At 44.0% G+C, this 26,521-nt stretch overlaps 2 protein-coding genes across 12 annotated transcripts in view; one reads left to right on the top strand and one right to left on the bottom strand.

Moving 5' to 3' along the window:
* Med12l (mediator complex subunit 12L) overlaps window positions 1-26,521 on the top strand; it is a 299,671-nt gene that overhangs the window by 98,211 nt on the left and 174,939 nt on the right. The window lies entirely within an intron of this gene.
* On the bottom strand, window positions 10,824-26,499 carry P2ry14 (purinergic receptor P2Y14). 2 transcript variants are annotated; one of them, XM_029537723.1, is made up of 3 exons: window positions 26,174-26,499; window positions 12,095-12,217; window positions 10,824-11,983 (listed from the first exon to the last, which is right to left on the bottom strand). In XM_029537723.1, exon 3 carries the CDS (start codon window positions 11,957-11,959, stop codon window positions 10,943-10,945), a length of 1,017 nt encoding a protein of 338 aa, XP_029393583.1. In that variant the 5' UTR covers window positions 11,960-11,983; window positions 12,095-12,217; window positions 26,174-26,499; the 3' UTR covers window positions 10,824-10,942. The 2 variants fall into 2 exon arrangements, with proteins under 2 accessions (XP_029393583.1, XP_029393582.1); XM_029537722.1 differs by lacking the exon at window positions 26,174-26,499 and adding an exon at window positions 25,679-25,712.

Here is a 26,521-nt window from a genome sequence, read left to right on the forward strand (position 1 = left end):
TATGTATGCATGTCATGTACATGTGTGTCAGGGTGTGTTTGTGGAGTTCATATGACAACATTGAGGAATCAGTTCCCCTTCCACCATGCAGGGTTACACTCAAGTTGTCAGGCATGGTGGCCGGCACCTTTCAACCCATTGAGCCAGCTTGACAGCTCCAGTTTAGAAAAAAAAAAAAATCTTGAAATAAAATAAAAGAACATCATTAGAAGGCCAGAGAGATAACTGCGGTTCCCCTTCTTGGTTTATGGAATTAAGCTTTATTTCTGTGTTTACATGAACCACATAAATGTGACTGTACGTGTGACTAGAGATTTTCCTTCACAGATATATTACATGTAATCCGGGGAGGTGGCACAGCAGGTTAAAGCACTTGCCAATCAAGTCTGGTAAACCAAATTCAATCACTAGAACTCAGGGAACGAGAGGAGAGACTCACTGTAGAAACTTGTCCTCTGACGGGTACTTGTGTACCATGACACACACATATTCACACTCACATAATCCTAATGTTACACTTCCAAATGTTAAGGAACACATTTCATCTGCTCTCCATGTTATGAGACTTAAAAAAAAAAATCAGAAAGTATTTCTCATCTTGACATAAACAGCTGGATAAATTGGGGTTTTATTTAGCAACTTGTACCTCATATCACTTGATTATTCTCCTTCAGTGAAAACAATTCAAGTGGCTTTTAAATGGAGCCCAGCTCTGAAGTAGTAGCATGGCTGACAGCTTGCTAGTCTGAAGGAAAAGTTTTGCCTCATTAGTGATTGGTTTTTTCTTGTTTATTTATTTATCTTTCATTCATAAGACTGGATTCCCACTATCCCCTGCCCCTTTCCTTTCGGAGTTACCAGAGATCAAAGGTAACTTTGATGGTAGGTAAGGGCAAGGCTGGCTTTTATGAGAGTGAATATGACCTTCTAGCTCCAAACAGATTTTGAAGAGTGATAACATGCTAGCACACACTTAATTTGTAACTGCCACACTGTGGCCTCTGTAGGAGAGGCATTTGTAGGAAATAACGTGCGTGTCCACTAGAGAGGAAGACAATTTAGGGGTGGAGTTGGTTGCAAGTTGGTTGATGAGTAGACTTAGTGTGATATGAAGGAAAACGGGGAGAGAATGCTTCTGGTGAGGTTTTATTTTGTTTTGGCCAAGCTTTTCTTCCTTCACTTTATTTTGAGCAGGCTTTTATCTGTTTGCTTCCTTGCCGCTTCCCTTTAGGTTTAGATGAACAACATATGCAAGCAGCTAACTGTTGTTACAACTCCAGGACCACCATTCACGTGTGGGCCGTCAGATGTGAGCGAGCTGAAGTGCCCTGACTCTCTATCCCTGCACCTTCACTTCTCGAGCAGTGATAACTCATCTGTTTGGTTTTTTTGCGTGTGTTTATGTGATAGGATCTTGCCCTATAAACCCAAGGTGGCCTCAGACTGACAGGAATCCTCCTAGGTGACCCTCCCCACGGCTAAGATTGCAGGTATGTGTCACCGTGCTGGGCGGGAGCTGACTTGGTTATAGTGAAACTAAATTTTATTTTTGTTTTATTTTTTGTTTTGAGACATGGTCTCATTATTCAGCCTGGCTGGCTTTAAGCTCCAGATCCTCCTGCCTCAGCACTGTGAGTTTGGGACTACTGGTTTACTTGCATTCTCATCTGGAGAGTAAGTTCTCACATCTGGCTTGTTGGACGAATACTTTTTCCTCCATCGCCCTTTTAGTTTAATTTTTAATTTCATGCATGGGTACTGTATATTATCTGAACCCCTCTGTCTCCCTGATGTAACTCCTCCTGTGTTCCCTTGCATCTCCAATTCATGCCGTCTTCTTTAATAATTATTTGACACATGTGTGTATCATCAGCATTGCCTCCTGAATCCGTCTGGTGTCTCTTGTAAATGTACGTTTTAAAGCCGATTGCTTTGGATTAGAATTTGTCTGGAAGTTCATCCCCTGGGAACACCAAGATTTCCTCCTGAAGCAGTCACTAATGGCCGGTATTTCTTTTTCTGTTGGTGGGGACTGGAGAGATTTTTCCCCAGCCACACTGATAATGGCCACTGGTGGTGTCACTGTGAGTACAGCTTCCTTATCATATATCAAGGACACTGTCCCCCAGGAGATGTCCTGGGCCTCTGGTGTTTATAATCTCTCCACCTCCTCTTCTGAGATGCTGCTCCCTGTGCCTTAGCTTTGTGGTTGTGTAGTAGGTGTGTAAACTGGGGCTGCACTCCCCACAATCTATTAACTCTTCACATTTTGACCAATTGTGATTTTTTTTTAATAAGGTCTCTCTCTCTCTCTCCCTCTTTCTGCTGCAAAAAGAAGCGCCTTTGATGGGGGATGAGTATGACATTTATCTCTGGAGATAAGAATGAGTATTTATCATGCAGTTAGGGATTATACTGGTTTATGAAAGTAGCAGTCATCATAGGTTCTCCCCTGGAGTCCATGGCCTCACCACCGAGGCATAATCGCCTAGGTTTATAATACCATGCACCACGATTTCCTCCTACGGAGTTAGCTTTAAATCCTGCTAGAAAGCATTGTTTAAACTTCTCTAGGATATGAGTGCTACCACTTCACCCCAGGGCATGTCTTGCCTTGCTGGCCAAGCTGAGGTTTGTAGGCATCACAGGGCATAAGCCTGCTGATTGCGTTTTCCCTTAGCAGCTTGCTTAGCATCTTAGGATTCAACAGCCCAGGGAGGGGCTTCCACGTCAGGCCCAGCTCAGTTGCTGCAACCTGTTTCCTAAGTGTGGTGTCTCCAGTACTAGGGTCTTATGTTCAAGTTCTGGGAGGCAGCCCAGGGCAAAGGCAGTCACCTGTATTGTTTGGGCATTTCTTTCCCTCTAATAAACAACTAGAGGGGAGGGCTCCCTTGCCTGTCCCTGGAGTTTTTGTTAGATAGTCCATGGCTCTTGGGGAGAGCGTTATCACCTTAAATGCTATGTGTGTATGCTATATGTGTGCGTATGTAAACACACACACATATGTATGCATTTTTAATTAGATATAAGACTGTTTCCTTGTGGCTTTTTAAAAGCATCCTTCGTGTTACATGTCTCTCGTCCCTCCTGTCCTCTCTGTTCTGTTTCTATCCCCGTATGCCTACCTCCTCTTTCAGTTTTTCCCTTCTTGGTACCCGCCCATATCCCCTCTAGACCTCTGAATATTACGTCTTTTACTGCACAAGTTTCATTTTAGTTGGCAGAATCTCCTTCTATCTCATTAAGGATAATTTTTTTTTTCAGATTGTATTTTGGTACAGGAAGTCTCATGTCATCACTAACCCACTACCTCAGAAACCCAAGCCGGAAGAAATAGGGCAAAGTCATCATGGCAACACTTTCTAAGACGATATTTCGGCTATTTCAGCCACTTCAGGTGTATTTTTTATATATGCTAATTTGCCCTACAAAGTTAGGAAATATTTTGTGGTCCATTCCACTATCATTAAAAACTTAAGTCAACACAATTGGCAGATAATAGTATTTTTTTAAATTAAAAAAATTAATATTTGGGGGAAATTTGTGAATCCTCTATCTACACCATTTCTGTTCCTCTCCTAATTCCTCTTAAGTCCTCTTTCCCTTTCAAAGTCACAACCTCTTATTTTTAAATTATCATTGTTACATATGTATATACAACCTATTGAGTCTGGCCTTGCTGAAGTGTGCGTGTGTCTAGATCTAACCACTTAGGACTGGACAACTTGTATGGGAGCGTGTCCCTGGGAGACATTGATTCTCCCTCTCAGAGGCCATGGGACCTGTAGCTCTTCATTTAGGGGTGGGGCTTTATGGAGTTCCCTTGACCACACTTGTGTGTCAGCTGACAGCGTTAATTATGTTGGTTTTATGTAAACAACCGTACTGTTTAGAGTTCATAGGTGCATTTCCCCAGTCACATCTAGGGGTTACTATCTAGCAGCAGATTTCCTGGTCCTGTGGCTCTATATTCCTTCTGCCCCGCTCTTCCAAGGTGTTCACTGCAGATGTATCAGTTGTGGCTGGGAATGCCAGGCCCTTAGCCTTTGCATTTGACCAGCTGTGGATCTGTGCAGTAGTCTCCATCTGTTGCAATAAATGAATGGGCAAGCAAATATAAATAAATATGAGAATTAGCAAATAGCTTCTGTAATGGACGGCTAGGAACCATACTTACCTGTGGGTTTAGGGGTATGTGTTTAGAATGCTGTTAGAAATTGCAAGTGTTTAGGGAAATGATAGTAGTCTTCCCTTTAGGTTGTATGACCTTTCCAGCCATGGGTAGTTGTTGGCCAGATTTATAATAACAGGCATGAATTCCTTCCCATTGAGGGCACCTTAAGTTTCAATAGTTGTTAATTTCCAAGATAGAAGTACCAACCACTTTGGATATGTTGCTGCTCCAGTCATGACTGTGGTTTGTGCATTTTACAGCTAGGAAGGATTATGGATTACATCCTCTGGAGAGATGAGAGCCAGTCTTGGGAAAGGAGGCTTCCAGGTCAGTTACTAGCATTACTAACTAGCAGGGTCGCTGCAAGTCTTGTATACCAAGCAATGCTCTCTACAGCAACAGGGTCTTACTTTCAGCCTTTCTTAAAATAAATTATTTTATTTATTTACATTACAAATGTTGTCCCCCCCCACTTCCCCCCACCCCATCCTCTCTGAGAGAATGCACCCACCACCCCCAGCATCCCCCTTCCCTGGGGCATCAAATGTCTACAGGATTAGGCACATCCTCTCCCACTGAGGCTAGACAAGGCAGTCCTCTGCTACATATGTACTGGGGGCCTCAGACCAGCCTGTGTATGCTCTTTGGTTGGTAGCTTAGTCCCTGGGACTTTCCAGTGGTCCAGGTGAGTTGAGACTGTTGGCCTTCCTGTGGGGTTGCTGTCCCCTTCAGCTCCTTCGCTTCTTCCCTTAACTCTTCCATAAGGGCCCTGGACCTCAGTCTAATGGTTGGCTGTGAGTGTCTGCATCAGTCTCAGTCAGCTGCTGGTAGAGCCTCTCAGAAGGTCAGCCATGCTAGGCTCTGCAAGCACAACGTGCCTTTTAGTGTTCTCTACAATGGAGATAGTTCAAAGGGACAAGAGAAAACGATGAGAGGCACAAGGATAGACTCAATTGGTATCTGTAACTGCCGGCCAATCTCAGTTAAACAGGAATGGTTTATTGAGTTCACACCCAATTCATACCTGATTGACCAGGGTAACAGCTCAAAACTGTGCACTGGACCTTTCTCAGGGCCAGCTTGTAAAGGCTAAAATGGCAAAATCACAATGAGCTCATACCCAGGTGCTGGAAATGCTGCCCAGTGGTCGGCCCTGACTCAAGGTAATTTAGACCTAACAGTTCATATTGACCTTTTATTTGATGGGTCCTATCTGAAGCTTATGGCTATGGAATGTCTTAAGATTAACAAACCTCATAATATATAGAACCTAACAAGATATATGGTCAGCATGACTCTGGTCTGAGTCAAGTTATTTTTCTGTGTCAATTACAATAGCAATATGAAATAGCTGGTGGGCATAGAATAAGATGGCTACAGCTATGCTGGGTGGGGGGGGCAGGCTTCAGGAAGAATGAATTTTCCATGCAAATTACAATCTGCTATTCAGAGGAACCCTGGGCTGAAGAGATGATTCTTAAGGGTTCATGTTTGCATAATTGTGGGAAATCAGAACACTGAAAATCTCCCCTCAGTGGGGTTATAAGAAATAGGGACTTGCTTATATATAGGTATAAAAATCACTAAAGTAATAGTCGCCTACTCTGTAAAGAAATGGTGAGCTGCTGCCTCCTCACGTCTGGAATGTGTGACAGGAAATACACATCTAAGCAGTAGCCTGACTTTAAGAGAAACCATGGTGAATGCTAATGACAAGAGAACATCATCACATGCCTACCATTATTACATTCTGACTATGAGTCTTCTTGCTGCTTGGATCTCCTGTAACATGCTCACCACCTTTTCTGGCTTTGTTTTACTACTCTTTATTTCCATTTGAAAGCTCTTCTAGGACGAAACTACTATTTAAAATCCTTTCACATCTTAAATCATTTTTCCTTAACTTTCTTCACCAGAAATGAATGATGTATGTACGTATGTATGTATGTGTGTACGTATGTATAAATGTATGCATGCATGTGTTGGGGCACTGGATGTGGGGAAATTAAGGGGTGGGAGAGACCCACATTCTACCAGAGCTTGGGAAGACTGCCTCAGGAACCCACAGAACCGCCTTGGGACGGGTGTCTGGCCGTTTTAGGCCGCCGGACCCCACACCAGGGGATGGGGAAGGCACAGACTTGGCTCTGACTCTCAGGTACCACAGATTGCTGGATACCGCTGAAGTGTCAGCTCTGGGGTATCTTGGCCGCACGGAGGCAAAGATGACAGGTTCTCAGTCTCGGACATCCCAGATGCCGCTGGATGTCATAGGAGAGCTGAGAACAAATTGGGGACCCTGGGGGCGGCTTGGTCAGCCCTGGGGCTGAAGGGAGAGGGGCAGGGGGAGAAGGTGCTGGGTGGTTCCTGCAAGGGTTAGAGTCCTTGGTCTGGTCTGGTGGCTGGAAATGCTGGGGTGCCTTCCTGCAGGAGAGTAGATGTGGCTCTTTAGGGGAAGGCCTATTTCATTGCTCTAGCACAGAGAGTCTCAATGAGCAGAGACGGTCTATGATTTTAGAGCTTTATTGTAGAAGAGAGAGAGAGAAGGGGAAGGGGAAGGGGAAGAAGAAGGAGGAGGAGGAGGAGGAGGAGGAGGAGGAGGACTGCTTGTGGACGTTGTACATCGTGGTGCGGAGCCTAGTGCGCACCACGATGTACAACGTCCACAAGCAGAAGGGGAAGGGGAAGAAGAAGGAGGAGGAGGAGGAAGAAGAAGGGGAGGAGGACTGCTTGTGGACGTTGTACATCGTGGTGCGGAGCCTAGTGCGCACCACGATGTACAACGTCCACAAGCAGTATCCTGGCTTGCTCAGCCTGCTCTCTTATAGAACCCAAGACTCCCAGCCCAGAGATGGAACCACCCACAAGGGAACCTCCCCCCTTAATCACTAATTGACAAAATGCCCCGAAGTTGGGTGTCCCAAAGACATACCTAGAGCTGTCAGACTTCTCTGTTTGGCTATCCTGACTGTTTCCCTGTGCCCTTCACTGTTATCTATTATATATTCTCACTCTCATTCTCCCTCTCTCCCTCTCCCTTCCTCCCTTCCCCCTCCCCATGTGTGTGTGTGTGTGTGTGTGTGTGTGTGTGTGTGTGTGCGTTTTGTTCTGTTTTTCAAACAGGGTTTCTTTGTGTGGCCTTGGCTATCCTGGGACTCACTCTGTAGACCAGGCTGGCCTTGAATTCAGAAATCCATCTGCCTCTGCTTCCCAAGTGCTGGGATTAAAGGTGTGCACCCCACTGTCAGCTTATCATTATCCCTTTACTTCGCACATTGGAGCTGGTGGACAAATTCAATCTGTGAGAGTTGTTTAAAATTTCAGTTACACTCTGAAGCAAAAAGGAATTTGGGCTAACTTGATACTTGTGATTTACGTGACCACTCACTTTATACATATAAACAATGTAAGAACATAATCTCGTGAAGTCGCAATAAAAGCGATTTTATGGTTGGAGGTCACCACACATGAGGAATTGTATTAATGGATCGCAGCATTAGGAAGCCTGAGAACCACTGCTATCTATCCTTCCTTCAAATTCATGGTGTCTTTTTTCACTAATGGTTACTGCATGCTTATATGTTTTTGTATATGCATATATATTCTTCAGTATAACCTGCTGGGTCCCTATAATGTTACCTATATGTATGTTTTCAAGGCTGATCTTGTGGTACTGGACCACCACCTTAGATGTTACAAGTTTATTTAACAAGTTTACTAGTCGACATACATTAGTGTCTAACCTTGGGGTGGCTTTAATGGGGTCTGACTTATGCATTCACTGGAAAACCGGGGTTAGGTTTGAACCAGTTCTTTTCTGCCTGGAAAGGAGTGAGCTTTGATTCATAGGAGTTCTTACACACTGGGAGTTTACATCTTTATAGCACCCGCTTCCACAATGCTGCTTGAGGGTGAACCTGGGCTTTGCTTTCAGTGGGTGAGTTTAAATTTCACTGCCTCCCAACTTGTGACTGGTGGATCTAGACTGGCTACTTAGTTGCCTAGTGCTAATTCACCTCTGCTAGCTTCATGGCTCAGGACATACAAAGTGAAGAAAATGTTTCCTTCTGTTGCTAAGAGAGGAGGATGGATTCTGAGGAGGGAATGCAGCAGGTGGCTGCTCCTCAGGAAGGTTTTATAAAACACCTTCTGGGTTCACCTCCCTCAGTGGTCCCTATGTTATTTTGGTGTACATCATTGCAAATGCTTTGGGATCCGTTTCTTGATTCGACCACAGGTATTCCTTTCTCAGAACACCTTAAAGTGCGTTGCATACATAGGTACTTGGATCAGTTAAGCACCAAAATGGAAACTTTATTCAAATCAGAGAGCTTTTAATGATTGAGGACTTTTAGTTCTAGGCTGTAGTAAAATCTAGTAAAATACCCTTTTCCTAGATTTCTGCATTTAGATGTTGCAGGACGGCTTCTGATATATTATGTTCTAGCTACAGATATATCTTAATTTACACGATGAGATATCACTCATCTGTTAAAAAATGGCGTCATAAAATCTTCAGAAAAATGGATGAACTAGAAAAAAAAAATCATACCAAGTGAAGTATTCCAGACACAGAAAGACAAAGCTGGTGTGTATTTGTTTATACGTGGCTGTTGGTTGTTAAGTCACGACAACCAGGCTATGATCTATAGATCCGCAGAGGGGGGGTAGAAGAGTGACCTTGTTAGAAAGGGAAATAGAATAGACAGATATGGATGGATGGGGAGTATGGAGCAGGAGGACCAAGAGGGAGTAGGGCAGGAGATGAGCTTGTGGAAGAGACAGCAAAAGTGAAAGAGGGTTTGAGGAGTAGTGTGCAAATAGTAGAAACTTCCTAAAATATAAACATAGTTGAAAATGATCTCAATGAAATCACCAACTAATGGGAGAGACAGATTCCCAACTGGGGGTCTCTTGTCACCAAATGAAGCTTCCAGTACTGGGATTGGGTGACATCTTACCAAGTTGTTGGCAAAAGGGAATTCCAAAATGACACAGGTTGTTGTCAGAACTATAGGCTGTTCTCCATAAGCTGACAGCAAAGTTCCATCGCTGAAGACACCACCTACACACACCATTAAACATGTGGCGCCTACACAGAGCCTTCACCCCTATTACCAGTGTCTTTGGTACAGGAATGTCCTCTGCACCAAGGCAGCCACAAACCCTTTACCTGTAGCTGGGTAGTGTCTGCAAGATTTGCCGGGCAGTGGTGGCACATGCCTTTAATCCCAGCTCTTGGGAGGCAGAGGCAGGAGGATTTATGAGTTCGAGGTCAGCCTGGTCTACAGAGTGAGTTCCAGGACAACCAGGGCTACACAGAGAAACCCTGCCTCAGGAAAAAAAAAAAAAAAGATATTCTAGTGTAATGGGACACAAAGTTTGCTGGGAGTAACCAACCACTAATTGATTTGACTTAAGGCCCAGCAATGTAAAAGCCCCGTGAGTTTACATTTCTTACAAAAATGAGGAGGTAGTTGGCTAGGCCAAGAGGCTTGCTTTTTGGTGAGGAACAGGTTCTTAGATCAGTGTCCTCTTCCATACTTCTGTCTTCCTGTCACTGTTGGAGTTGATTCTCTGCCACATGAGCTTCTGTGGTCACTCTGTGTCATGGCCTCATCTACAGAAGCCCAAGTGAGATGTTCCCGTGGCCTCTTTAGCTACCCTGGGGTTGTCTACAGAGTGATAGGTTAATCCTCCACCGCCAGCACACTGCCCCATCATTTCTAGTTGTTCCTGCCTCTAATAATAGTTCTGGCATGTACCACTCGTTGTTCAGCTGTGGTTTCCAGTCTCCTTATCTGCCTGATGTATCGTTTCCTAAGCCTTCTGGCTTTCCTGTTAGTTTTCTGCTTTTGGCATAGTGGTGACAGAGGCCTAACGGGAGAGTGGCTTTCTCAAAGACAAGTTTCATTTGAATTGTGGAGAAAATAGGTTAGAGGTTGAAGAGAGAAAACTCATGTGACCCAAGCCTGACTTGGTTCCTTTCTTCCCCTGGTGTGAGGAGATGTGCTCTGGCTATGTGAACACAGCCTCCTTCCTATCACCCACATGCATTTCTCCAAACACAGACACAGGGGCTGAGTCACCAAGATCTTCTGTCAGATCTGGGCGAAAGTGTGAACGGGGACTTACGGCATAGGAGTACTCATTCGGGAAAGTCAGAGACAAGTGGGATGTTTCCTCTTTCTGCGTGACCACCTTTCTTGTATTGTGGTGTGTGACTAAGCATACTGTACTGACCCAATGTGTGGAAACCGGGAGCTGCAACTCACACGTTGATTATTAATACAACAACATTCCTGATGGTTTTGAAGACAACTTGTTTATTGGCACATGCAGAGTGCAAAGCCTGAAATAGATACGAGCGTTACTTGGAAGAATGCTTAGGGGGAAGGTCGGAAAGACTGGGTGTCTTCTAAGAAGCTAGTTAATAGAAAAGAAGTTTGGTTTTTGATAACTCATACGCCAGCACCCACAAGCCACTTCTCTGTTCATTTGATTTCTAAAAAAAAAAAAAAAAAAAAAAAAAACAAACAACAACAACAAAAAAAAAACCCACCAAAAAAAAAAAAAAAAAAAAAAAAATGTGATGTGCTACAGACTTCCATTTTACATATTTTATTTTTATTATACCTTTTTAGACTTCCTACATATTATTGGATAGTATTGCTAGCTAAGTTACTTCTCATCACAAGCCTGCTTTTTTATTCATATATGTTAATTATCATGTAACAAGACTGATAATACTTGGAAGGGAATGGGAATTTACAAAGTATCCGTGCTTTCATGAATCATATTTTCCCTTTTGGTTTTGGAAACCTCTAGGTCATTCTGGACTTTGAGTGACATGTGTAACTTCTTATTTAAGACCTCTCTAAAAGGCTGGCATAAGAAGAAGTAAATAATGGGGTCCAGACACACATTAGCAGCCGAGAGTAGCAGAGTGAATTCTTTCGCATAGAGCAGGTTCCCCTTCGTCCGGCAGCTGTAGTGACTTTCCGTCTGACTCTTTGTGTAGGGGATTCTGGCAATGTGGTAAGGTACAAAGCAGATGACAAAAACGAGCACGATGCTGAAGATATTGCGGCTAGACTTCCTTTTGACGGAGGTGGAATTCTTCCTGGACTTGAGGTGAGACTTGAAGATCTTCCTCGTGATGGCTGTGTAGAAGACGATTAGCAGCAGGAACGTGATCCAGAAGATGCTCACGAAGATATAGTTAGACGCCTTGTGCCACTTCCTCCCAAGCTCGCTTTTGAGATCTATGCACTGTATATTCGTGACATCCTTGACACCCTGGTTGGTCAGGATGATGTTTGGGACAGCAAGGAGCAGCATGAGCACCCACACGAGCACGGACAGCAGCTTGCTATAGTTCACCGACTGCACAATAGAAGTCAGAAGGGGCTTCACAATTTTATAGTACCTGTCAAAGCTGATGAGCCCAAAGAACACGATGCTGACGTACATATTAACATAGAAGATCACGGCAGAGACCCTGCACACAAACACATTTACCTGCCAGGGGCCGAGGCCTGAGTCACCAAGGACTTTGAAAGGGTAAGTCAGGCCCATGAGAAAGTCAGCCACAACTATGTTCTTGAGATAGATGATAAAACTCTTGGAGCTGGGCACATAAAAGAATATCCATCCTGATATCCCGTTGAGGAGGAGCCCCGTGATGAAGACCATACCGTACGACACGGGAATGATCTGCTTTGTGATCAGGGTGTTCCAGGGGCACGACTTGTTTGAAGAGTCTGTGGTTGTGGAGTTGTCCATCTTCTCACTTCTGGAGGCAAAGATCTGGATAGAAAGGCAGGCTCGTTACTTACAGCACAAGTTTATGGCCTCCAAGTCATTTGTGACTGGTATCTAATAAAGTGGAGGAACATAAATAAATACGGCAAAACCCACCAAGGCTGTGAACCATTTACTCCCTCTCTTCGGAGGTTTTAATCTCTATTTCTCCATGTTCAGGAATCTCAGAGGCAAGCTTCACCAACAGAATCCAGGATTCAGAGGAGAGAATTCCAGACACTGAAGGACAGGATAGAAGAAATAGATACATCAGCCAAAGAAAATGATATTTTTTTTCCCGTCTTTCCTCTATTGCCCTTTTGTGGAATGTGTAACTTCATTCTTGACTTACACCTAGGAAATGTGGTCACACCATGTACCCTTCACTGCAAGTCTGGGACATTTGTTCCTAGGCACTGCCACAGGGGAACAGAACTGTTTTAACAGTTCATTTTTGGAGGCTGCCATGTGGGTTTTGTGCATTAATCTTTGCTAGGTTAAGTTTAGCAAAAACAGAAGTTGACCTAACTTCTTGCTTGCTTCTCAAGCTAGCACCCGCAGATTACCTAGGGATACTGCTATATGGAGAACATAGGTTCCCTGGCCCCAGAGTCCCACACGATAGGCGGTCTATGGATCTTTGAGTAGCATGCTTTCTTATTGTTAAAGTACATATAATAGTCCATAAATTGTGAAGAATGTGAAAACATACATATTTTCTATGTAAGGACCCAATCAGGACAATATTACCTTCTAGGTCATGTAGGTTCTTTCTTAGTTTTTAGTTCTTTCCTAGCATTAATAGTTCCATCATCATCATCTGACTTTATTGTCTCTTACACTGCAGATACAAAAGCCTGCTTGAGAACAAGACATAGTGCTTACCTTTATATACTAGAACATTCCTGAAAGTTCTTGAGGTTGTTTTAATGAAGAGAATAGGTTTTTGGAAGGTTTTGCATGATCTATGGTAGCATGTAGCAATGCTGATTTAGAATGGCATGCTTGAGATTCAGCACATTATTCACTTTGGGTAGGTCTAATAAAATTCTGAATCAAATATAACACAGGTTAAATATCCCTTTTCTAAATGAGTAGAACCAGAAATATTTGAGCTTTGGTATATCTGTGTGTGTGCACCTGAGTATGCATGCAAGCCATAGATGAGGTTTGGGAGCTACCATGCTCAGGAGATAGATACTTTTAAGGTTTTTTTTTTTTTTTTGAGACTGTGTCTACTGGTAACTTGGAGCTTGCTAAGAATAGAGTGAATGTCCACTGAGCCCCAGAGATCTATCTATTCTCTGTTACTCCCTGGCACTGGCATCATTGGTGTGCACCGTTACTTCCTTATCTGGATTCTGGGGTTGAACATAGCTTTTTCTTTTTTCTGGCACAGCAAGCACTTTATTCACTGAACACTCTCCCTAGCGATATAATTAGTTTACATCACATATGTATCATATACTCATAACCCAAAGGTGATGTGTTGGTTGCTTTCAAATCGTCCCATATCCATATCCTTGTGTGATAAGCCCTTTCCTCCTGTTCTTTGTTCGGTGCTGACACAGGAACAAACCTGATACTTCCTCCTGCCTTTCTCTAGTCCAGACACGAGAGTGTTTTAATCAGAGATACCTTTGATAAATATTTGTCTTTCATCTGATTAATTTTAAAAGGTTTAATACTATACGTTTTGGTCTGTGTGTGTGTGTGTGTGTGTGATGTGTGGTGTGTATGTGTGTGTGCCTGAGTGGAGACCAGAAAAGGATGTGTGGTTCTTGGCCCTGGAGGTACATGTGTTTGTGAGCTGCCTGACGTGGATGCTTGGAGCTGAACTCTGCTCCTCTACAAAAACAGCAAGTGCTTGTAACTGTGGAGCCATGGCTCGCGTCCTCTGACTTTTACTTTAATAGAAAATAATAAAGATGCTCACAATAGTATAGGTGGGAACAGTCCTATATTTTCCAAAGAACATTTTCTTTCTTCTCTTTGGATTCCCTTTAAACAATGTAACACCCTCACCTCTGGTTTCATTATTCTACATGGGACTTTTATGTTTTCAGATACTTCATAATATTGCTTTAAAATACTTTGTTGATTATATTACATACTTCCCAAGTCTGCCCTCCGTTTTCTAGCCTTTCTGGTTCTTTTGGAATGCATGCGCTGACCTCTGTCCTTACTTAAGTTGCCCAACATTGTGATTCCTAAACAGTGGCCTTGGCTGCTGAGGTACAGTCAGTCAGTGGAGTGTGGCATGTCATTTGAGGGAAGCGACTTTGCTTTGCCACACTCCCCCCATTTCCCAGAAAGTCTTCAACTTGGCCGTGTGGGGCTCTCCCAGTAGCTGTTTTGGCTGCATTCTACACTCCCCATGGCCTCCTTATGTCTCCTCTAGCTCAGCCCACAGTGCGAAGCGTGCTTTCACCTTTGCCCAGGAGAAGGAATCCCTTCATGTTTTTTCCTTAAATGCTGAGGGTATTCTGGATTTGCCATCACATGTCTCAGAAGCCAACAAGGATCCAACGAGGATCTAAACTCTAAGTTTCTTGTCTTTGCCTCCATTGGCTTATTTCCTGACCTCTGCGTCATTTGATGTTATTTATTATTGAAAGGCTATGTTCTCGTGTTCAGTTGTGGCTCTCAGCTCTTTTATGCGTTCAGTCCTTGATCTGTGAAGATCCCAACATCATTCATTTTTGCTGGGCACTGTCGAGACCATTAGTCTCAGAGAACTCTGAGGGAGCTTCTAAGCTGGGATGGCTGAATAGAGTGGCACCCTAGGGTGTTAGGGACCTCACTGGAGGAGGAAGATCCTGTCCAGCCTCAGGAAAGAGGATGATGGGGCAGCCTCCCTGAGCATGTGACAATGAAGACTGGCATGTGAAATGTCTTAACATGATGAGGAAAGGGATGGAGAGCGTTGTGACAGAGAGTGACATAGGAACAGGCATGAAGACACAAAATATGTTAGGATAGTGGGGACACTGTTTACCTAGACATTTGGGTAAAGCTTCGCCCCAGGAGTCACTATTAACCACTGCCTTACAGATAAGGAAGCTAGTGTTTTCGGTGGTTGAGTTACCAAGGTAGATGGTGTAGGTTTTACGTGTCCAAATAATAGTAAACTTAAACCTGTTAAGCTCCAGGTCAGCGCCTTACTTCAGAGATAGTATAGAGGGCCCCTGTGTGTGTGTGTGTGTGTGTGTGTGTGTGTGTGTGTGTGTGTGTGTGTGTGTGTGCGTGTCCGTCCGTCCGTCCGTCCATGTGTGCTCAAGCTCAATGGGTCCTTTGGCTTTCCTGGAGTCCTTTTAGGAGATGGCCTTTCTTTTGGTGGAAAGCATTGGCTGTTGTGTGCTTGTGTTTTTAAAGCCCTTCAGTTTCTCTCGTCGTCCTACAGGTGTTACTGTATAGAAAGCCAGCATTTTCTTTGCCAGGCTATGTAAATGTCTCTAACTGATGTCCTTTTTAACTTTGATTTTGATTCAACTCCAGTCTTACATGCCGATGTCTAAGACTCTGCTGCAGGAGAGACTCGACCTGCGGCCTAAATTAGGAGTGTCCTGGCAAGCAGAAGCCCAGCAGCTGCTGCTTCTGATCTTTTTCGTGTTTTCTGTGTTGGTAGACGTGGGTCCCAGGTAGCCTAACTTGACTTCTCTAGTTCTTGGCCACTATATCCCTCCAGGCAGTGATCCACAGACACCGATACAACTCGACAAACTTGACAAACGCCTGCTTCTCTTGCCACGGGCAACTGTGTTAGTTAGCTCTCACTTGAGAAATTCTTGTCTGCTCTGAGGCTGAGTTGCAGACCCTTAGAACGCGTCCACTAAGATTATACTTGGGGCTGCTTTGACGGCGTTACAGTCCAGACTTCAGAATTCAGGAAGAGAAACTGTACCCAGGCAGTCAACTTTGACTGATGTGCGAGACTAGGGATAGGGGGTTCATTAACACAGACAGTAAACTGACAGTGTCCAAACCTAGAGCTGTATAATTCAAGCCACTTCCCCAAAGCAGTTAGTGGAACTTGCAGGAACTTGAAAGGGCCACATCCGGTCTATCTGAGAACTCTCTGCGTTCAGTGTCTTGTGAATGTGCCTGCCGATCATGAAAGAGTCTAGTGGAGGAGAGCAGGGTGTGGCGGTGCAGGCACTTGTGCCCTCCAGAGCGTGGTCCCGCTGTCCCCCAAGCAGGGAACGCCGGAGCAGCGGTTCTCAACCTGTGGGTCGCCACCCCTTTGGTTTGTGTATCTGAGATCCTGCATATCAGATAATTATCTTATGATTGATAATGGTAGCAATATTACATTTATGAAGTAAGAGATGAAATGAGATTTTTGTGGTTGGGGGGGTCACCACAACGTGAGGAACTGTATTAAAGGGTTGTAGCAGAGCTGCCCTGGAGGCTATAAAATGGCAACAATGTGGCTAGGCTTTCCACCCCAAGTCCTATCCTGCTAGCCTTGCTAGTGCTGTGGTAAACTTTAACCTGCTACATTTGGACCAGTCTAGTGTTACTTAGCTATGGACTCAACATTTTAGGGAACTGCAGCTCTTTGGTTGCAGTGTTTTAGGCCATTACATGTTCAGCAGCAGCTCTGGCTCCTGCCCACTAGGTGGCAGTAGTATTCTGTGGTCGTGACCAGACATGGCAGTAGTTGCTAGAATTGCTGCTTGATGGTAGATGGATATGATATTCCTCTGATACATGAAGATAACTTAGATGTCTTTTTGGTGCCAAACTGTGTGAGTGTGTGTGTGTGTGTATGTATGTATGTATGCATGTATGTATATGTATATGTGTACACGTATGTATGTATGTAGAATACAACAGATGAACACATAATTTACTGCTGTGTTGGAATAATGGACAGGCTATCCAACAGAAAGATTGAAAGAAAGCATACAGTGACTTTTACTGTATGATTTTTTTCAAACTCCTGATAGTTTTGATATTGTTATTAGTGCCCGGTGCCTCTATCAGCTTCTGAATCTCTAACTTGAGGACACAGTAGCTACCTCATAGGGGTCCTGTTTCTGTAAGCACCAGGCACTGGCAGCGTGTGAGTCAGTGGGACATCCTTGGAGCTGGGCGTGAGTAATCTAAGGACAGAATAAGCAGAGCATCTGGAAAGCTTTGTCTCTCAGCCTCTCCATTCCCCTTGCTTCTGCATATTTACTTAGGTTCACATTCTTATGCACTGAGACACAGGAACAGCAGGAAGCCCAGGAGACCCCTTGTACAGTGGTCTGAGCTTACCTGGGTGTGTAGCCCAGCATCCCCCTGTGCGGGGGTGTGTGCAGGGAGGTGATGGCTCGCCCATTCCTGTTACTGGAAGTCGTCCTGCCTTCAGAGTTTTTACAGCTGCTTACTCTCTCTGGAACTTGTGGGCTAAGCATCCTGGGTCCCTGCTCTCTCCCAGAAGTGATGTTTTGGAATCAGAGCCCTATTCTCTAGAGCTATTCAAGGAAATGAATCTCTGACCCGCTTTGGCACTGAGGAGCTGTTGTTTGCTTTCTCATGGAGTTGTACTGAGACCTTCCATTGTGGACCGTGGGCCGTTTGTGGATATCTTTTGGTGGTATGCACAGAAAACAGATTTCTCTTTCTGACAAAGCAATAGCTTTTACTCCAGCTATACAGCACGCACTGACTGCATGCTTGTTTTGGATTCAGGATGAGATTGCCAAAGGGAAGGACTGTAAATGCCCAGGGATGGCAGTGGGAATGGAACCACTGCCCAGAGACTGACCCCTGGGTGTTTAACCCTGGAGTGTGTGTGCTCTCTCCCTGCGCTGAGTATTGACCCCTGTTGTGGGGTTGGGTGGGGATCAGTGATGTCTGACTTTAATGGATTGTGTTAGGACTCTAGCTTGCGAATTCAGCAGTACTTAGACGAATGCTTGACTGAGCGTGTCATGTGATTAGAGAGGAACCATACCCGTCTCAGAATTCATAGGACTGAAGTGTGGAGGTGTGCAAAGGTGCACTCGGATAATCTAAGACTGGCCTTTTCCTAGTCCCCGACCTACAGACATGTATAGACCTGCGTGTGTGTGTGTGTGTGTGTGTGTGTGTGTGTGTGTGTGTGAAAATAGTGATAGTAATAAGCCCTCCTTTCTGTTGGTAACTATGGCTGAAACATGTTTCATGCTTATGATTCCCTTGGGCCCTTTTATCTGCATGTGTATGTGTATACATGTATAGACCTGCATGTGTGTGTGTGTGTGTGTGTGTGTGTGTGTGTGTGTGTACGTATTGGGCATGTTTGTAGTAAAGGCTGCCTTTACTTACTGCCTTCTAATTTTTCCCATAATGCTTTTCTTTCCTGTTTTCAGTATCCCATTTTGCCTATGTGCTAATTTCCCTCAAGATGTGAATCTTTCAAATTCCATATCTCAGGATGGAAAACGTATAGATCCAAAAATCGTGCGCACACGTGTGTGTATGTGTGTGTGTGTGTGTGTGTGTGTGTGTGTGTGTGTGTGGTGTGTGCTGACTCTTGTGTTCCCGAGGCAATCAGAGGACATGTTGAAGTTGCTGTCCTTTTGTTGCCTCCTGGAGACAGAACTCAGATTTCAGGCTTGGCAGTAAGTACCTTTAGCCAGCAGGTTCCCAGTCTGAAAACAAAATTCTCTCTTTAAAAAAAAAATTAAACATTTATGTGTATGGGTGTTTTACCTGCATGCATGTGAAATATCATGTGTGTGTCTGGTTCCTGTGGAGGCCAGAAGAGGATGTCAGGATCCCAGGAACCCGAGTTGGGAAGCTGTCATGTGGGTGATGGCAGGGGAGCCTTGGCCCTTTCTGGAAGAACAGCCAGTATTCTTACCCAATGAGCCACCTCTCCAGCCCCAAATAGAGAATTTTTATAGCCACTTTTTATCATAGATAATTTCACAAATTCTGACTAGGACTTAGTAGCAGTTTAATTACTTATCCCAAGGTATTATAGGAGAAAACCAGATAAATATAATGTGTACCTGCGCTCATTATGCAGTTAAGGGAGTCTTCCTCCAGCATCAGTGCTGAGACCACTGTCTTTTCTATCTGCATTGCTAAAAGTCATTTCAAGTCTCTTATGTGTCACTAACCTCAGTCCACTTGTTGGATAAAGTTGCTGCGTTCCTTTGTCTGTCTGTCTGTCTGTCTCTCGATGGGGTTTTACGAGTTTCTCACACACCCTTTCCCTGATTAGTTGATTCAGTTCTGAAGGGTCACCTTAATCGGGCAGCCAGCTTCGTGACAAGATTGATTGACCTCTGCATTTTCTTCAGGTGACTTGTGCCTGAGTACCTGAGGGACCTCTCTCCAGAAAGAGGACAGAGCTCACTGGCAGTGCCACACTTTGCAAACAGCATCTCCCAAAGCTCCATGTGGAATCCCCTCAGTTCCAAGACTACTTTCTGCTGTGATCTGTGCACCACGAGCAGAGTTGGTCCTCGTGGTACAAGGCCCCAGCCTCCGGGGTCACCAGAGGTTGCAGAATGCACTGCAGATACACCTTGGCTCACAGCTCTTCTTGTACACTTCTCACTGCCCGAAATGCCGTGACTGCAATATTGTTTGCAGTATTTTTAATGCTATCATTTATAAAGCAACAATTCCTTGCTAAGATAATTCAGTTGATACCAATTATCTGGCAGCACACTTGGTGTTGAGATTAAGGCAACCAAGAATACTGTCTTGGAGCTCAGAGTTGTGGTGATCCTGATCTGCAGTGGCATTTGCTGCTCCCCTCCCCCACCCCAGGCCCTCCACATCCGCTTTAGTTTACTCTGTAAGTCTGGGTTATTCTGTCCATGTCTTGGGAGGTCAGGGGGCCACTGATCTCACGCAAGTGTCCACTGCAGTGGAGTTAATCTGGCCTTGATGCTTCCCGTTACTGCTATGTCTTGGCCCGTCTCTCATACTGGCTACATTCTCTAGCCGTAGCTGCTCTTCTTTGAGAAACACTTCATTTTATGCACACTCAGTGCTGTTTGCTTTCAAAATGGCTTTTCTGTTCAGTGGAATATTCAGTTAACTTATATAATATAAACTAGAGCATGACAGAGCGAGCCCAGGAGCACCCAGCATCTGAGCCCCGCCAGCCCCCTGCAGCCCATCCCTGCTCCCCGACACTCTTCCACTGTCCACTCAGGGAGCCTTGTCCCGAGTCATGTGCTTTTTATCGTCTCCCTTTTTAACGCAAGTGATTCCAACTTATATGTTCACGGTTACCTCTGTAAAAAATTGCTGAGGACTTTTAAAGCTAAGGTTTCGAGGCTTAGGATTATGTTTCTTAAGTTAATCACCTTGGAAAGTGAATTGGAACTGTTTGACAAGAGTTAGCGTTTACCTATCCTGTGGTGGAGTATTTTAACTTCTAGGGAAGACTACAACATGTTTGCTGATGCATATCAGGAAATACTAGCCAGTGGGTTATTGAAGTACTGTTAATGATAGCAAAAACCACAGAACTAGTTTGGATAATTGACAAGGGAGTGCATGGAAAATGTTTTTGTTTTCTGTAGAAATTAGAGATCGGATGAATTGCAGCTGTGGACCTTTAAGTCCTTGAGAAGTTTTGGACGATGGATACAACCCTTATTTTGTTGGAGAAAAATAATCTGGAAAGCGTGAATAGATGATTCAAAATGCATACTACTGTGTCCTAGAGCAGAATGTGGAATAAGGTCGTTGATGTTTAAAACCTTAAATAGTTCTTGTGCTCAGCTAAAATAATTTCTTCCCTCGTTTGCTCTGTATGGTAACCCTGAAAATGACTCCTCCCCATAGAATGAGTGCAGAATGATCTAGAACATCTCAGCTTTCCGCAGGAGGCAGACAGATAATAGAAACTTAGTGTGTTAAGCACATCCCCATAGATGGCATCAAGAGCCCCCCGTCGTGTGTCATGTAGCTCTGGTCTTCTTCCCTAGAGGGTCCCTGCTGCATCTAACCTGTATATGCTCACTTGGTGGCCGGTGCAGAGAAGCCTAGTAGGGGGAACACTGGGAGAGCGTAGCCTGTCACTCTTGCTAAACTCTTCAGTCTGAGCAATCCCCACTGTTCTCCTGATGGTCGGAGGAAGCCCCTCTCCTGCCATGTGTGAGTATGGTCAGGCTGCACTGGCCCAAGGGAGACAGGTTTTTGCATGGTTCTGAAATGCCACTGACACCGTCGACCTGTGGCTTGGTGCTGTACGGGGTGGGGGAGGGTTGAAAAAGCAAGGGAGTAGGTACTCATGACTTGGGTAAACCAGTAGGGTTGTGTTTGTTTTGTTTTGTTTTGTTTTTGTGGAGTTTATTAGCTACTTAGATGTCTTTGGTCCCGTGAAATTCAGAATACAAATGCAAAAGGTTTCGGTCCTATAAACAAAAATTCAAAATAAGATGCAGAAGTTTAATGTTCTGGCTCCCTTCTCAAGGCTCTGTCATTCAGTGCCAGGCTGCATGGAGCAGATGCATGGTTTCAGTCTGTCTCACAGTCCTGAAGGTTCTGGGTCTCTACGAATTGATGGGTAGGGCCTCGCAAGAGTGACCACCTGACTTTGTCAGACACTACAAAGGAGTAACAGAAGTAACTGGCCAGCTGGACACCGGAACTGTCAGTCTAGCAAGAGGAAATCTAAAAAGAGCAAAAATTCACTGGGGCAAAGGTAATTGGAACCCTGATGTCTGCCTGGGATTGTCTCTGGTTTTACTGTAGCTGCAGAATGCTGATCTCAGGCCAAACGACACCTTCTCAGAAGCTGGATTCTCTGGAGGTACAAGGTTCCTACTTGTACCCTCCAGCACCTCTCTTTTAGTGTCTCTTAATTATCTGAAAAACAGGCTGAAGAGGTAGCTCAGTGGTTTATAGCTCTTGCCGACACCCAGACCCTAGTCCCAGCATCCACACGGTAGCTCACAGCCATCAATAAATTCCAGTTCCGGGGTATCCAACTCTTTCTAATGATGTCAGAGGGCACCAGTACACAGAAGGTGCACATACGTGCTTGCCAGCAAAACATTTGTACATATAACATAAAATAAATACATCGGTAAAATTAAATAATATTTCCAACCTCTCCCCGCTTGTATGTATACCGTCATCCTGAAGGCACCCCCCCCACCCCCCAGTGCAGGATTTACTGCTGCCTTCTGCCTTAGGAAGGCTCAGAGTTGTGTGTACAAGCAGCAGCAGCTCAGGGCTCACTGACTTTTGGGTGAATTTGTTCCCAGAGCTCTAGGCAAGTTAAGCACTTAACTGTCAAACAACAATGAGTGTGGTCAGAACCTGCAGAGTTTTCAAATGTGTTCTTTTGTAAATTGTCACATTGTAAGTAAGACAAATTATATAGACATCTTTGGCCACAAGGCCTGTAATAATCGTGGCTCGTGATTTATTACGTTCTCATCCCAGAGGTGACTTTTTAAAAATTTATGTTATTATTATTATTTTCTCCTTCAGTCATAGCAATGCAAAAATCCAGTGCTGTGATTGGGAATGTGCACATGCTGTAAGCTTTTATGATTTTTCTGTTACCATTCTGACACATTCGTATGTGTAAATAGCTAAAATCTTATTTCTATGTTCACAGTTTGAATCCTTCTTGCCCCAAATGCTTGGGACCAGAAGTGTTTCAGATTTCAGTGTGTTTGAGGGTTTTGGTTTTTTTTTTTTTTTTTTTTTTTTTTAATGTTTATTTTAACTTTACTGGTGAGGTGTGGCTATGCCGAAAATCTAAATGCGCGCTAAGTTACAAATTTAATAGCACTTTGAATTTCTTCTGATTGTTGATGTAGGGACTCTCATCTGTATTCCTGCACATGATTCATGGTGTAACTGTGGCTATAATTTATTCATCTGGGTTGTGTGCTCTTAACCACAGTTCCTTTATTCAGTTTCTTTCAGAGAACAGAATTATAGAAATTAGGATTTAATGTCACGAGCCACAACTTCCCCATACTGAGACAGGGTACCGGTAACAATGTAAACCCTGCTTTTAACATGGTAAAATGAACATTTAGGCTTAGAAGGTTTTATGCGAATGCATATTCTCCAAACAATTAGCCTATTAAATATGAGTGAGAGATATATTTAAACATTAAGACAGAAGGAATTCAGTGTAAAAGAACGTAAGTTGTATGTGGAACTTTAGCACCACATTGCTGTCCTTTAAGAAGCCACTCTTGGTTTTCAGTACAGTCTCTGTGAGCTCCTGTGAGCCCAGGTTAGTTGATGCTTGTGGTGTCCTTGACCCAGCTGGCTCCTACAATCCTTCCCTCCCATCCCTTCCCATCTGCAGAATCCCCCAAGCTCCACCTAGTGGGTCTCCTTATCTATTTCCATCACTTGCTGGCTGAAGCCTCTCTCATGACAATGGACTGGGCACCAGTCTATGAGTATAGCAAAATGTCACTGGGGATCAGTTTTCATTGTAGGTTTTATCTCTGGGTCCTGGCTCTCAGGCAGTGTCAGGGGTAGGCATGGATCTCAAGCTGGAGCAGTCATTGGTTGGCAACTCCCACAAATTCTGTGCCACCTTTACCCCTGCCCATTTTGCAGGCAGAACAAATGATAGGTTGAAGGGATTGAGCGTGGGTCGCTGTCCCAGTGCCACCACTGGAAGTCTTGTCTGGCTACAAGAGATGGCTGGTTAAGGCTCCGTATCACTAAGAGTCACCCTCATAGATTCTCATGAGTTTCCATGGTACTGGGTTTCTACCTTGTCCTAGAGATGCCCCAATTCCAGTTGCCTTTCCTAGTACTCTCTCCCTCCGTGCTCCCCCACCTAACCCCTCCTCTTCCCTTCCCTACTCCCTTGCAGGCACAACCGGGCTGGATTGCCTAGCCTTTGTAGGAGAGGTGTCTAATCTTCCCGCAATGTGATATGCCACAGCATGCTCCTTTTATCTGATTATTTGCATGAGATTAGATCTTTGCCATTCTTTTGCCAAGACAGCATTCTGTAGCAGCATATAGTGGTCCAGGGCTCTGAGAACTGCCTGCTTTTGTGGACCAGGTATTAAACAGATGGGCGAAACTGCAGCACAGCGAGACTTACCTATATAAGCAACTTGGAAAGTGACTCAGTATACACACACACACACACACACACACACACACACACACACACACACACGTGTGTTGAGCATGTGAATCAACACACTTAACTCTTGTGTCTATCTTTGTGGATACAGGCCTAACTATAGAACTCAGGCAGGTAAGGAATAGCTGGATTCTATAGAGTGCAGGCCACGCAGGGCGGGCTGCACTCGGTGGATCTGGTAGATAGTTATTGGCTACCTGTTCTTTGATACAATATTCAGTTTTCTGTAGGAGTTAACATGGTTTGTAAGTTGCTACATAAGGTGTCCTTTCTCCTGAGTTTCACGTATGACTGTAACTTTCTCAGTTTTGGATTACAGGTTGAGTAATTTTGTGTTGATTTTGCTCTGGCAGTACTGCCTCTCACTGAGTTACTAGTGCAGAGGATGGGAAAAGAATTAAATTTTTATTGAACAGCTGCTATGGGCAAGATACATAAGCCTTAGGTTTGTTTTTTTTTTTTTAATTGTTGATATCTATTTGTTTAAATAGGTGCCAGGATAGAGGTGGAGCTGGTTAAAAAGTTAAAAACCCAAACAAATAATGCTATTCAGGACCTCAGTTATCAAGATTTAGCTGTTTATCTGCAAAGCTTGCTTCTCTCTCTTTTTTTTTTGACTCCAGTAATATTAACTATTTTCTATAACTCAGTTACTGCCCTTGTTATGTAAACATCCAGCTAAAGGGCTAGCTAGTTCTGCACCGTCTTGCATTTCTCTCCTATTCATGCATAAATTACATTTTTTTTATTAGTCATAATCATTGCATGCTAAAGACAAGGAAATAGACTTGGAGCCAGATGGTTCCTCTGCTCTTTAATTAGACAAATCACCTTGTCCCTGAAACTTGCTAAACTCAGTTTCAGATTGGTAAGACAGAGACATACAGAGATTTTTCCCAGTGTCCTCTGGCTATTCAGAACATCCCGTGATCTGACGATCTGACAGCACGTGTTCGAAGTCTTAAAGGTGGAGGGCGGTAACCTATGAGCTCAGTGCATGGACCTGTTACCTAGAAATCCTCCCTGTCATGTATGTGCACATGATATGAGCTATAGGTAGAGAAAGGCCTTCTTTCTCGTTAGGAAGAGTGATCATAAGTATTTTATACTCCCCCCATGGCCATCGCTTGTCATTAGCTACTATTTTAAAGTTGTCAGTATATAGTGAATTTACTGAATTTACTACTTTTACACTTCCTTCAGCATGAGGGCATGCCGTGGTTGACTCTTGAAACCTCTCCCTACAGTTGCAAGTTTACAATTTTTCCATCCAATGAGTTTTTTTTTTTTAACCTATCAATCTTTAGGTAGTTGAATAAATAAACTAGAGTTTACCATAAGTATATTTTAGGTTAGAAAAATATTAGTCAGGCTTCATTTAAGTTACTTTACAGTTTACAGAAAAGTAGACTCTAGATGGACCTTCGTAAGTACATTCTTCATCCTCGTCACTCATGAATTGAAACTAAAACCACTCTTTATGTGTTTTTTTAAGCCTTAGAGGAAGAAATCAGAACTTAAGGATCAAGGAAATGAAAATATAAACCCCAAGACACAAGCACCATGAGGCCACTCTAATTCCTGTTTCTCTCTTTTGAAATTAGAGTGTGACTTACCATTGCATCCCCATCAGTAGCCCAGGCATTAGTGTATCTGGAGGACAAGAGGGACTCCCTTACATGAAGTCCTTCACGTCTGGCTTCAGCTCTGCTGGGGTGGCAGCCTTCATGCCCTGTATTTGTTTTCTTTTCTGAGCATTTTAGTTATTGGGCTGCCTTTGCTCTGAGGGTTGCGTCATAGCCCAGCTGTACTTGTCCCCTTCACAGTATCAGATAACTCCTTTTAACCCCATCTCTGCTACTGCACACTGCTAGCCTGCATCAACCTGACAGCTCGCTTAAAAGAGGAATTCCCAATTCCTAGTCCGTGAGCCCACAGAAGAAAACCATGCTTCATTACCTTGCTGAACATAGGAAAAGTCCAGTCTCACCTATAAATCCAGTGTTCCACTCATCACATAGGAACACTTTCGGAGACTAAGAGTGCAGAAAGCCATCTTACTTTGGCTTTCTTTTGCTATACCCTGAACTGGATGGAATTTTCCTACTTACCAGTTCTTCTGGTCTCCACAGTCCCTGTAGGTAAGATTGGTTCAGCGACTGCGTGTAACATCTGACTGGCACTGAGGGACATGTACTTTGCTTTTGTAGCTTGGGCTGTTCGTGTTGACAAGCGGGAAGTGCTGCATTAGGTCTCAAACCAAAACATTTAAAGTACCCTCTGAAGTGTTGATGGCTCGCCAAATTCCTGGGCATCTAGCAGTACAGACTTCCACCAGCTTTTGGAGGCCGGCTCTAGCTTGTGCTTATATAAGTTGGAGCTGATGTAGATTTGCTAAGGGTTACAAATTGTCAAGGCCTGGCCAAGGGTAAACAGCGTGAAGGGGTGTGTGAAGAGGG

The sequence above is a fragment of the Mus pahari genome, chromosome 4 (assembly GCF_900095145.1).
Source record: "Mus pahari chromosome 4, PAHARI_EIJ_v1.1, whole genome shotgun sequence".
NCBI lineage: Eukaryota > Metazoa > Chordata > Mammalia > Rodentia > Muridae > Mus > Mus pahari.